Source organism: Malurus melanocephalus, unplaced genomic scaffold (genome assembly GCF_030028575.1).
Source record: "Malurus melanocephalus ecotype Western Australia unplaced genomic scaffold, MMel_1.1 scaffold_359, whole genome shotgun sequence".
In the NCBI taxonomy this organism is placed as follows: Eukaryota; Metazoa; Chordata; class Aves; order Passeriformes; family Maluridae; genus Malurus; species Malurus melanocephalus.
In genome coordinates, this window is record NW_026623591.1 from 769,705 (window position 1) to 783,401 (window position 13,697).

The 13,697-nt window shown below is 48.0% G+C and overlaps 1 protein-coding gene across 1 annotated transcript in view; it reads right to left on the reverse strand.

Annotated features, from left to right (window-relative positions):
• Positions 1–5,794, reverse strand: part of CFAP53 (cilia and flagella associated protein 53) — a 21,039-nt gene extending 15,245 nt beyond the window's left edge. The window contains exons 1-3 of the mRNA XM_057378435.1: positions 5,671–5,794; positions 1,435–1,637; positions 264–493 (exon numbers count right to left, since the gene is read on the reverse strand). Coding sequence (XP_057234418.1) covers positions 264–493; positions 1,435–1,637; positions 5,671–5,794 — 557 coding nt within the window. The remainder of the gene's footprint in view (positions 1–263; positions 494–1,434; positions 1,638–5,670) is intronic.
• Between the last annotated feature and the right edge of the window lie 7,903 nt (positions 5,795–13,697).

Here is a 13,697-nt window from a genome sequence, read left to right on the forward strand (position 1 = left end):
TGGAAAGAGATGAGCTTTAAGGTCCCTTTAGATCTTTAAGGTCTTAGATTAAATCAAGGTACTCTTCATTCTCTCTAAAAATCAGGCAATGAAAGCGATGYWTTACTTTTATCTTTCCATGTGGYGGACAAGAGGCTCCAAATGCCACCRAGGYTGCWCTAGTTACTGTGTTCRAACAAGCTTCACTAGCRCCCAACCCTCTGAGCACACACAGAAGGACGCTGAAAATAGCAGGGGCACTGCACTGGCTACTTGTTTGCTACCTCTGTCTTCTCACATCGATCTCTCGCAGGTACTCCTGCACGGTTTCTCGGACCTTCCTCTCGGCAGCCCGGTGCATCCATTTCTCCTCACGACTCTTGTGCCACTCACGGATGTTGCGGCGACGTTCTAATAATTTCATGTCTCGATCTTCCTCATCCCAATCTATCTCCCGCTCCCTGTCAGCCAAAATCTTCCTTTCGGTGGCGTGTCTCTTGGASGGCTTGGCTATCTGCAAGAGAAAGGAAAAGGAGAAAGCATGGAGACCTCACAGCAACTTCTCAGGGGCCTACAGTGAATCCAGACAGGGACTCTTTATCAGGCACTGTRGTGACAGGACAAGGAGTAACAGGTACCAAGTGAAAGAGGGAAAATTTAGGCTAGATGTAGGAAGGAAWTCTTGTTTGTAAGGGTGGTGAGGCACCAGCACTAATTTTCCTGAGAAGTTGCAGTTGCCCCTGGATCCCTGGGAGTGTCCAAGGCCAGGTTGGACAGGGCTTGGACCAGCCTGGGACAGTGGATGGCGTCCCTGCCCATGGCAGGGGAGGCACTGGAAGAGCTTTAAGATTCCTTGTAATATAAAGCATTACGTGGTTCTATGTAATGCCACTGGTGGAAAGATAAACAGTTAATCTGGGTGGTTTTCAGTTGAATTCATGACCATGCAAGWACCTAACACCAAATGAAAAGCTCASGGTAATTAGGGYGTAATCATAGAATCACTGAGGCTGGAAAAGAGCTCCAGGATCATCCAGATTCCAACCTGTGACCAATCCCCACCTTGTCCCCAGCCCAGAGCACTGAGAGTGCCACGTTCTGGCCTTCCTTGGACACCTTCAGGGATGGGGGCTCCAAACCTCCCTAGGCAGCCCCTGCCAAAGCCTGACCACCTCTTCTGTGAAGAAATCCCTCCTAAATTAGACAAGCCTTACCTACACCCCACCCCAGAGAGCACCGGGCTCCCCGGCACCCCTCACATAGCACTGGGCTCCTTGGGGACCCCAGGCACGGTACCGGCTCCCCACCACCCCTCACACAGCACTGAGCGCCCCGGGACCTCTCCCGGCTGCTCCCAGAGGGTCCAGCCCCACCCGGCCCCGCTCTGGAGCTCCGGCCCCCACGTCCCCGCAGCTCCTCGGAGCGGAGCGGCCCCGGCGCGGAGCGGCCCCTCACCAAGGCGAAGTTGTGCGGCGCAATGCCCGGAACCTCCCGGCATCTCTGGAAATGAGAACGGTGAGGGGGCTGGTGCTGGGGCTGGGGCTGGGGCTGNGGTGACCGAGATGACGGGGGAGCTGAGCAGTGTCCGGGGATGGCGGGGAGCTCAGGGGTGACTGAGATGACGGGGCGGTCAGGGTTGTCCGGGGATGGCGGGGGCGCTGAGGGTGTCCGGGGATGGCGGAGAGCTCAGGGATGTCAGAGGATGGCGGAGAGCTGAGGGGTGTCCGAGGATGGCGGGGAGCTCAGAGGTGTCCGGGCATGGTGGGGAGCTGAGGGTGACCGGGTATGGCGGCGGGGGAGCTGAGGGGTGACAGGGATGACGGGGAGCTGAGCAGTGTCCGGGGATAGTGGGGACCTCAGGAGTGACCGAGATAACGGGGCGCTCAGGGGTGTCTGAGGATGGCGGGGGAGCTGAGGGGTGTCCGGGGAAGGCGAAGAAGCTGAGGGGTGTTCGGGGATGGCGGGGGCCCTGCGGGTGTCCGGGGATGGTGGGGTAGCTGAAGGGTGTCCGGGGATGGCGGGGGCACTGAGGGTGTCCAGGGATAGCGGGGTAGCTGAAGGGTGTCCGGGGATGGCAGGGGCCCTGAGGGTGTCCGGGGATATCGGGGTGCTCAGGGGTGTCCTGGAGTTGCAGAACCGTCACGGTTGGGAGCGACCCTCCGGATCACCCAGCGCTACAGCTCCAGCTCCGAACACCCCGCACCACAGCATCCCCCCGGAGCCCGGTGCCTCCTGAGCACCGCTGGGACAGCGGCTCCGCTGCCTTTCTGGGCAGCCCGTGCCAGTCCTGGCTGCCCGCGTGGCAAAATGTGGAATGCAGAAAAGCTTCTTAAGAAGGGATGTTCTTTAGTCGTAGAATCATAAAATAGCCTGAGTTGGAAGGAAGCCACAAGGAGCTCAATCCCCACCGTGCACAAAGTCAGGGACCCCCAGAGAACAGCCCCATGTTGCCAGTGCTGGGACATCAGTGGGGACAGGCTGGCACAGGAATGAAAAGAGTTTAGGGTAATGAGTCTTATCCTATGGAGCCAGGCTGGGAGAGCTGGGAGTGCTCACCTGGACAAGAGAAGGCTCCAGGGAGAGCTCAGAGCCCCTTTTGGGGCCTAAAGGGGCTCCAGGAGAGCTGCACAGGGACTGGGGACAAGGGCTGCAGGGACAGGACACAGGGAATGGCTTGGCAGTGCCAGAGGGCAGGGATGGATGGGATATTGGGAAGGAATTGCTGGCTGGGAGGGTGGGCAGGCCCTGGCACAGGGTGCCCAGNTAGAATCATAAAATAGCCTGAGTTGGAAGGAAGCCACAAGGGGCTCAATCTCTATCGTGCACAAAGTCAGGGACCCCCAGAGAGCAGCCCCATGTGCCAGTGCTGGGACATCAGTGGGGACAGGCTGGCACAGGAATGAAGAATTTAGGGTAATGAGTCTTATACTATGGAGCCAGGCTGGGAGAGCTGGGGGTGCTCACCTGGACAAGAGAAGGCTCCAGGGAGAGCTCAGAGCCCCTTTTGGGGCCTAAAGGGGCTCCAGGAGAGCTGCACAGGGACTGGGGACAAGGGCTGCAGGGACAGGACACAGGGAATGGCTTGGCAGTGCCAGAGGGCAGGGATGGATGGGATATTGGGAAGGAATTGCTGGCTGGGAGGGTGGGGAGGCCGTGGCACAGGGTGCCCAGAGCAGCTGTGGCTGCCCCTGGATCCCTGGCAGTGTCCAAGGCCAGGCTGGACATTGGGGCTGGGAGCAGCCTGGGACAGTGGAAGCTGTCCCTGACCATGGCACGGGGTGGCACTGGATGAGCTCTCAGGTCCCTCCCAACCAAACCTTTCTGTGACTGTGAAATAAAAATCGAGTTAATAATGAGAATGGGTTGTTCTGTGCCTGCAGGTGGTGGAGTTGTGTGAACCCCCAGCTCCCCAGTCAGGACTGCCACAGAGACCTCYCGCAGCACATCCTGCTAATGCCAGGCTCCAGACCTGCCCAGGCTGGAGGAAAACGGGAAGTAAAACATTGGCTGTGGATCAGCAATTGCTTCAAGCTCAGTGCCCTCAAAGGAGTCACAGGAAAAAGCTTTTGCTGAAGCTTTGAAGCTCTGGAACACACACTGCCAAGAATTTTGTTTTCTTGCACATAATCATATTAGGTTGGCTGATAACCAGTTTAAAAAAATTATCCCAGGGAGGAAAGGTGAATGTTTAACCTGGCTGTAAAGCTTGTTCTTATCCAATTAAACCCCAGTGCAGTTACTTCTGGTGTCAGCAGTGGGATCCTKGCACAGCCACACACAGCAGTTTGATACATAGAATTTACACCACCACGTGGTGGTGGAGCTGGAAGTTTTGGGTTTATTTCATTAGAGACTTAATTCTGTCATACTATTGTGACTTAGTGTTCGAGATGTTTGGGTGAGGGGAACAACTTCACATCACTTTCCCCCTGAAAACTTTCGTTTCAGTGGAGGAAGGGCTGAATTTCTTGGTATTGTATAGTTTTGCCTAGTATTTTATGGTGTGTTTAGTGGCAAATGTTGTCTTAGTCTTAACACCTACACAAAACCAGAGATGAGTTTTATGCTCATTATGCTGTAATAGTGTACAAATGTGCAGCACTGCCATCTGTTTGAAACCTAAAAATAAACAGGGATGTGTGGATCCTCTAAACCCCCTATTTTTCTGTGAAGTCCCTCCACCAGCTCTGAGAATATTTTCTCCTGAAAAAGCTGGATTTATTCCAAAGATTCTGCAGATGGCTTGTGACTTTATTTCACATWAATGCTATCTGAAACAACAGACTCTCCTGAACTTAGGTGCCTAAGAGGATYCTGGTCACTGGGTGTCCTCACTGGGAATATATACAGGATATAAGATACAGGCTGTATAGGGTCTGGAGACAGAGAGATTATATAGGATATACATGTGGGATATGGTCTGTCCTGGATTTGCTGGTTTGAATTCTCCTTTCTAAAACCTCTGAAGTTTTTAGAATCCCAGGATAGTTTGCATTGGAAGGGACCTTGGACCACATCCAGTTCCAGCCCCTCTGCATGGGCAGGGACACCTTCCGTTATCCCAGGCTGCTCTAAGCCCTGTCCACCCTGGCCTTGGACACCAGTGATGAGGTAGTCACACCTTCCAGGAAAACCACAACTTTCCAGGAAAACCACAACTTTCCAGGAAAAAGCTTCATTTGACACTCAGGTACCAAGAAGTCAGAGCAGTGCATGCAGGCTGAGGTTTTGGAGCGTGGAGCAGGACACAGCAAGCGCTTGGGTCAGCTCTGCTGTCCCTCATCCCTTCAGACAGCAGCAGTGAGACAGCACAYGTGGAGCCAGACCCCAGACACAGGGCGATGCAGCTCCATGGGTGGGACCTGCCTTGGCTCAGGAATGTGGATGTCAGGAGGAGGAAGGGCTGGGAAGGTGTGGAGGAAGGACGGCACATGCTGATGGATGGAGAAACTTGGCAAACCRGAGCCCGTTTTCAGGAGAAAAATGTGTGGTGGCAAAACCTGGCAAGGACAGTAGGGCCTTTCTGTTCTTCAAGGAAGTATGAGACATTGATTGGTATCAACTGGTGAACAATTCCCTCTTTGTACWAAAGAAACCTTCAACTTCTTTCTCTAGAAGGAAAATCAACTTGGTTTAAARGAACCAAAGCCCTCCCCACCCCTCATAAAATTTTCCCAACAATAGCTGCCTGTTCTCTTCATGTGGGATTGTGGTGGCTCCATGAGCCAGTGCTTGGGCGCACCAGGCCCCTTCCTTCTGTGGGATCAAATGTCCTGTGCTGCAAATGCCCCTGGCTTCCCAGGCTGGGGATTTCAGAAGTTGCCATTTCATCTTAGCTCTGAATCCCCCTGGGGTTTCCTCACTGGTCACACTCCACATCATATCAGGTTCCTTCCGCCAGACTTTCTTGTGATCCTTCCTCTGGGCAATCTTCAAAATACATGCTTAGGGAAACCATGACTCTTGGCTTTTTGTATCTTTTTGGTTACTTTTATTCAGAGGGKTTTTTTTGAGGGATTTCCTGTTTGCTCAGATCCACATGACTGGCTGAGTCAGGACCAGCCAAGTCACATAAATATGCCTACAGGGACACACTTTGCATGGTAGCAGAGCTCAGAACTTCTACTAACGTATTTTAAAAATGTAAGTTAAATATAAATCTTTTCCTTCCGCTGTGGGTCACAGCAGTACCTGTCAGCTGGCACCACGTGCTGTGGCACAGAGCCACATAGGCCCGGSTGTGGCAGGAATTGCAGAACCTGGAATGGCTGGCGTTGGAAGGGCCTCGAAGCTCATCCAGTGCCACCCCTGCCATGGGCAGGGACATCTCCCACTGTCCCAGGCTGCTCCCAGCCCCARTGTCCAGCCTGGCCTTGGACACTGCCAGGGATCCAGGGGCAGCCACAGCTGYTCTGGGCACCCTGTGCCAGGGCCTCCCCACCCTCCCAGCCAGCAATTCCTTCCCAATATCCCATCCATCCCTGCCCTCTGGCACTGCCAAGCCATTCCCTGTGTCCTGTCCCTGCAGCCCTTGTCCCCAGTCCCTGTGCAGCTCTCCTGGAGCCCCTTTAGGCCCCAAAAGGGGCTCTGAGCTCTCCCTGGAGCCTTCTCTTGTCCAGGTGAGCACCCCCAGCTCTCCCAGCCTGGCTCCAGAGCAGAGGGGCTCCAGCCCTGGCAGCATCTCCGTGCCCTCCTCTGGCCTGGCTGCAGCAGCTCCAGGTCCTTCTTACGCTTGGACCTTCAACATACACACACAGTTTTCATGTGTCTCATGCAGTTTCCCCTGAATASAGCCTCACATCTTGATTGTCATGTCTCAGTGTTATGATTAATTTAAATTTATTCTGGCATTAAGTTCTGCAGCTCAAGAGACCCACAGATGTTTCATCATGGAGCTTTAAAGCRMCATTGRYTCTTAYCATTYGTGCATCTGTGACAYAGCACGTGTTTCTGTTTCGTCAYRTACCTCCACATGGAATTCATGGCARCAAGATGCAAGTTTCTAGCATTGGCACAAAAATTCAGGTAGTTCTTWATATCTGTTTGACTCTGAGCTTCATAGGAGTGCTGGGAGTTCAGTCGGAGGTTGAAAAGAGCTCTGTGAAGCTTCTGAGTGAATCAAATAGGCAGCTGATGGGACAGGTCTGCATTTGGCTTTGGCTGGCAATGTCAGCTGCATGCCATGGGTCCTGTTTGGTCACTGTGATCCAGATATGGAAGTGCAAAGATCAGAGTCCTCCCCCAACTATGTCTGAGCCAGGCACCATCAGACAAATGCTCTATTTTACCCCAAATCCGCACTGTGGAAGGGGGTGGGAGGGAGGATCAGCTGCTCTCCACCCACGGGCAAGGAGRGAAGATATTTTTCTTCCTTTCTCTCAGCCTTGAAAGAGCAAAGTGTAACCACAGAAAGGGAAYATGGTGTGAGTGAGAGGTGAATAATTCCAGCATGATTAGGACAGTGYAAAGCCCACTAGTGGATTTACAGTTTTATTTCTATAAAGCTGCCTTTGGTCCTTCCCTACCTTCCAGAGGTGGCCCAAGAGCTGATCCACCTCATCAAATTTCTCCTTATCCTCCCTACTGCTCCACATCTGTATCTTATAACTAGAAGGGGATATCACAGAGAAGCTCACCTCACATCCTTTGGTGGTTGTGATTTCACCAGCTGCATCTTGCCTGGCTGCTCTCAGTCACCAGCTCAGCAAGTGGGTGATACAAGCCGTGAAGTCAAAATTCCCCTCGCAGCAAATCAGGGTCCCTGGAGCAGAGCAGAGCATCAGGCTCCAGCTCCCTGCAGGCACAGCTCCAGGGCTGSTGCAGGTTACCTGTGCAGAGTGCTGAGGTGTGCCAGAAACCAGAATTCCAAGCTAGTGGCACGCATCATTGCACATGAACACTCCAGAGAATACTGCTGCCCRTGCAGAGTCCTTCCCTTCCTAATCYAACACCCAGCTGGGACAATTTCCCTACTGCAAGAATGTATTTGTTGCCGGGAAACACTTTTTTTTCATGCCTGAGACAAGAACTGAGTGCGTAACCCAGCTGGAGTGTTTAAAGAGGAACTGAAAGTATTTGAGCTCAGTTTTTCAAACTTGGCTATCAGCTAATTTTATGATGTCAATGAAAGAATTTCTTGTACTTTTTAGCTAGAAGGCAATCTCTCCTGACTGTAAATTTTCCTTCCTGTTATTTTACGTGACTCTTTTCAACAGATCCAAATGCTTCCAAGAAATAAGGTCATGTACTATAAAGATGCTTCTGCATCATCCTCACGTGCCAATCATGGGAGACTGATTTTCTGTCCTCTTTGCAGTGGGGGACACCAAAATGTCCAGCACAATCAGCAGCTGGCACGGCACAAAGTACTAAAGTCAGTGGGAGAATGGAGAAAGAACAGGTTACACAGARGTTTAGAAACGGATGGTTCTCAAATGAACTTGGTGTGATGGACCTTTTCCCAGAAGACTTTAAAAGTGTTTCCAGCTATCTCCGAGAAGTTTGCAGTGGGGATTTTGGAAGGGAGGTGAGGTGCTGGCAGGCTGAAACAGGGAGAATACAGGTTCCATTAAAAAAAAAACAAACCAAAAACAAACAAAACATAAAAAATAACCCAAAAAAACCCCAAAAAACAAACAAAAAAAAACCCCACTTGGAAATTACAAGCCAGTTAACTTCAGTTCCTGAAACAATGTCAAAGAGACCACAGAATAAGTAATGGGAAAATCATTTGCAGGCATGTAAGAAGAAAACACAAACACAAATACTGGCCAATGCAGATATGTCAAGGACAAATGGTTTCATGCTAATCTCATTTCCTTCCGTGATGGTGACAGGCCTTGTGGGGGAAGACAYAGTGTATTTAATATGATAAGGCTTCTAACACCTCCCTATAACCCGCAGCAGCTCCATCCCACAGCCTGTCYGGAGCAATCCCTGGATCCCTACCCATGGCTTTCTTCACCTGGGTCACTGTCCCATCTCTTGTGGGTTTAAATTTCAGTAATAACCCTGAGGACAGAGAACAGGGTATGTTTACACGGAGAGCACATGGAGGGGCTAAGGACAAAGACTGCAATGGAAATTGTTTCCAAGTGATATTGAGGATTTGGAGGAAAGAGCTGAAAAGTCAGATGTGGTRTGGAAAGGACAAGGACCTAGAATAACAAAGGGGAATGGCTTGGCAGTGCCAGAGGGCAGGGATGGATGGGATATTGGGAAGGAATTGCTGGCTGGGAGGGTGGGGAGGCCCTGGCACAGGGTGCCCAGAGCAGCTGTGGCTGCCCCTGGATCCCTGGCAGTGTCCAAGGCCAGGCTGGACATTGRGGCTGGGAGCAGCCTGGGACAGTGGAAGGTGTCCCTGACCATGATAAAGATGACTTTTAAGGCTCCTTTCAACCCAAACCATTCCATGATAAGATGCTATAATTTGAGGCCAGTGAAGACTGGTGAAAAGGGATGGCTGCTTTATACCTCTGGTACAGCATAGGAACCTTCTGGCCACTGTTTGACCCAACAATAATAGCAGAGAGCAGCACAGGGATGTGCATGCTCATGAGCCATGGCACATTCCAAGGAGTGCCCCTGCCTTCCAGCACTTCAACAAATTACTATGTCATTGAGGGTTTTCTTACATTTTACCACAGGAATCTCTCTTTCATCTCCTGGGAGGGAGTTAGCGGTGATTAAAGACCACAGCACTAACAAGTATTCATGAAAAACATATTTCTCAAGTGTTGTGCGGGAAACACGCCATTATTAAAATTTGAAATCGTACACTATTAACAATAACTATTACCTTAACACAATGGGCTCAAAGTTTTCTCAGCATTGAAGGAATAAAGAACTAGTTGTTCTTTTCTGTGATTGTAAAGTAGTGTGATATTTATTAAATTCTCAGAGGGGAATAGAAGTTAATTATGTTCAGCATTGTTAGAATTTTAATATAAAATAACCCTGTAATTGCTTGATTTCATCAAAATAATTCCCTCAAAGCAGCTTTTACACCAACCTATAAACATCTGCTCCCCCAGATGGCTGGTTTTCTTCCTCACTTTGCTATCCTAAGCTTCTTAACATTAAAACTGTGCCTGGATGTGGGTACTTCCCAAAGACAGAATCTCCCCAGTTATGTATTCATTTTATGGCTGCAGCACAAAGTTACTGGGAAAACAACATTCCCCAAATGGATGCTTCTGATGTTACCACAAGAAAGAGGGTATGATAAGTGTTTTATGCAAATTTTAAGACATTGCAGGTTTCTTTCAAGCTACCAATGACAAACATGCCCTCAGGCTAGCACTATCTTCTCAGACAAGGGATAGCCCTCCCTGAAAATTAATTCCAGCAGGACTCCAGTGGTCCAAGTCTTGTCCCCTCTGTCACCTTGTGACAAAAGGATGTCACCTTGTGACAAAGGACTCCTTCTTGCTTAACATCACTACTGAGAAGCTGTTATACCTGCACCCTCAGGCTATAGCAACCAGTCCACAGGGCTGCTAAAAATGCTGCCTTTTAGTACTCTGGAATAATGTATGACAGTGTAGGCACTCCTATACTTCAGGTTTGGGAATCCGTACCTGCCTGAGTGGAGTGCCTTGCTTGGAGTTTAAGGAAATACAAACAAGTTCATATTAGGTTCCAGAAAGGCATTTAAAAGAGTTGTAAATCCACAGGCAAAGAGAAACAGAAAATCATGTCTATATCCACCTGCTACTGGATTGACTTGCCAAGACTCCTGGGTGTACCCTAGAGTAATTATCTCCAAAGTGGGAGAAGTGTGAGAGCAGAGTATGTTTCGTACATTAACAAATAACATTAGAAAGTAAAAAATAGCATTTATTTCATGTTTACCTCACCCTTTTTAATTTCTATTTGTGCATATATTTTATAACATACACAATATACCAGCACAGTATATTATTATGTATTTATATAGTTTATAAATAAACATATTGGGGTGGCTGTTTAAAAGTTTTTATAGCTAAAGGTGTGAGAATTGGAGACCATTGCCCCAGAGGACAGGCTGTGACACAATTATAGACTCCTGCTTGTGGATTTTCACTAAGTGCTGCTCTCCTGATCAGCAAGTCCTGCTTCCAGATCTCTGCCTGGACCAGCATGGTTTAGGAGGAAGAGTTACATCTAACAGCCAGAGAAAAACAGACTTGAGGCTACTTCAACAAGACAAATACATGCAGATTGAGATATCAGAAGTTATCAGTCTAACCAGAATCAATCCCCATAGCAGAGACTTCCTTTTTCACTTGAATAGGAGACTTTAAAATACAACTAAGCACATTCATGAAGATAGATACCTGTTACAGACAAGGTGAACTGATGTCAGCTGGTGTTTATTAGAGTTTTGTTTTTTAGTAGGAACTTCATTTTAAAACTAGGAAGGGACAGAGAGGAACTAACGAAGAAATGTATTTCCATTACTATAGGACAGTCAAAGAGGATTCTGTGCCCTGTAGGAAGAAGATTGATTTGCAAAAGTACCCCAAGACTGCCACTCATAACAGCTGTGAAGAGAGATGATTCCAGTGCCTCTAAATCCTCTGGAAACATGCAGCCAGCAGAGTGCCAGCAATAAAGCTTCAGCAACACTTTTTAATGGGATGCTGTGTGGTATGAATATTGCTTCAATCCCAGTCCAGAGTGGGAAAGGTAAAAGGATAATAAGAGGATAAAATAATCCTGTAACACTGAGTCGACCTTATATCAACAGGGCTTATATCAACTGGGAAGATAAAAGACCTGAGACAGTAAGACAGGAAACTACACCATGAAAGTTCAAGTACGTGTCACCAGATGATACAGTTCAGCACTGCGATTCATTTTGCAATTAAAATACCTAAAATTAGACATCTAAACAAGAATCTACATGTGTACTGAATTCCTATTCTGATCGATGAGAACCTAATTAAAATCAGTGGTGGCTGGGGTGCAGTTCAACTGACAAGGCAGGATCAGCCTGTTTGAAGCTGACTTTAGGTTCCTGTAACTGTCCTGACTTCACTGAAGTTTTAACTAGAGGAGGATTCTCAGTGAATATAAAATTACTAACACTTACCCACCTACCTCCAGGTGTCTACATCACATGTCCTTGGTGTGTAAAACAAAACAAGTTACAAGTACAAAATAATAGGCACTCCACCAGCAGCCCCTCTAAACCTTTATAAAAGTGAGTTTCAACCACTTTGTGTGACATATGGAGAACAAACTAGAAGTTGCAAAAGGCAAGGGCCACCTTTTCAAGCCACCATATGAAGTTAGGCAGTGTATGCATTTCTAACACTTGTCAATAAACCCCTCATTTAAAAAAAAAACATTTACCTGTGGAATTAGTTAATTAAAGTCTATGCACAAGTGAGAGTGAGTGTTGATTTTTATCCCCAGCCTCTGCAAACTGAGAAGCAGGTGTTATAGATTTCACAGTACCGTGGGAGACTGGGAAAGACACTTCAAATCATTCCAATTAAATAACATCATTATTTCTCTCACCCCTGCCTCAGAAAACCAGATTTCCAAGAATGATACAAAAGGCAGATTTCACACCAAGACCTCAGATCCGAATAAATATCTGCAAGTTACTGCTTTCAGTCAGGAAGACTTGGCACAGAACTTCAGACTGCATTAAAACCTTAGCTGCAGCTGGTACTCTTGAAAAGTATGCAATAAAAAAAACCATTGTCTTTTTGGACAATCTTATTGTTTCAAGGATCTTTGAAATATTAGTTTAGTAAGCATGATTTAGGTCAAATTAACCTTCCATGCACCCTGTTCACTCCAATAGTATAAAGCTGGAATAGGATTACAAAAAGGACAGACTTGGCAGGTGGAAGTGCACTGATACTCACATGGGGCAAGGAGGACATGCTACACTCCCAAGAATTAACTACTTTGACTTTTCCTGTCTTACTGTTTCAATCACATTCATCTTTCCTTCCTCAGTTTATTATTGCCACCTTCTTTCTAAATTGACTCCATATATTTAYTTAGAGCAAATTCTCTTTTTAAGGYATTTTTATGGCAATACCTGAACTGTTGCTCACGTTTTTCAGCCACCACTTTTAGTCTTGCTTGCTCCCACTGCTCTCTCAGTAATTTTACTCGTTCCTTTTTCTCTGCTTCTTTGTCCTGTGCCATTTCTTCTTCAAGTGCCTCCACCTCAGCAAAGTGCCTACTTTCCTCTGCCTCCAGAAAGTCACGAAGCCTGCAATGAAACATTTGAATAAAAGCTAAATCAATCCTTCTATCGAAGGATAAAGCTTTAGTTTATTTGTTAATAACACAAAATGGGTATTGGGCTCCTTTAAACACTTCTCGTAAATGCCAAAGAAGGGAACATCAAATTTTAACTTGGATATCATTCTTATTGTGTCCATCAAGGGACAGCACAACATGAGTTATTCTGTCCAGGCATAGTTTAAACTCCTGATCTTGCAAACCCATTTTCAAAGGTTCAGTCCCACATTCATCAAATTCTTCTAATTCTCACACTAAATTTGTCAGCAGCTGATAACAATTCAATTTTGTACTAGAGCACAGAATCAGAGAATATACTGAGCTGGAAGGGATCCACCAGGATGATCCAGTTCAACTCCTGGTCCTACACAGACACCCCAACAATCCCACCCTGTCCATCCCTGGCAGCGCTGTCCAAAYGCTCCYGGAGCTCTGGCAGSCTCGGGGCYGGGACCATTCCCTGGGGAGCCTGGGCAGTGCCAGCACCCTTGTCCTGATATCCCTCCTTTCTCTATGCACCTATAATTGTATCTTCTCTCAAAAAGACCTTTTGCTATTTTATCATCACTCCACAAAGCACTTCATCCTGAAAAATCTGGACGATAAAATGGCATCAAACTGGCAATTTTGAAACACACCATCATTACCTCTATTAATCCTAGCAGTGAGAAACCTGGGGCTACAAAATCCAGCAAATTCAGCCCAAATGCCACAGTGTCTCAGCAGAAAGGGACCTAGAGGTCCCGGCAGACAAGCTGAGCACAAGCCAGCAATGCACCCTTGTGGCAAAGAAAGCCACTGGCACCCTGGAGGAGGAGCACTGGGAGCAGGTCCAGGGAAGGCGTCCTTCCTCTCAGCATTGCTGAGACCCCATTCCAAGCGTTGGGTCAGCTCTGAGTTCTCCAGCACCAGAAGACACAGTCTTAGGTCACTAAGGGACTGAAGAACCTCTCCCAAAGGGAGAGTCT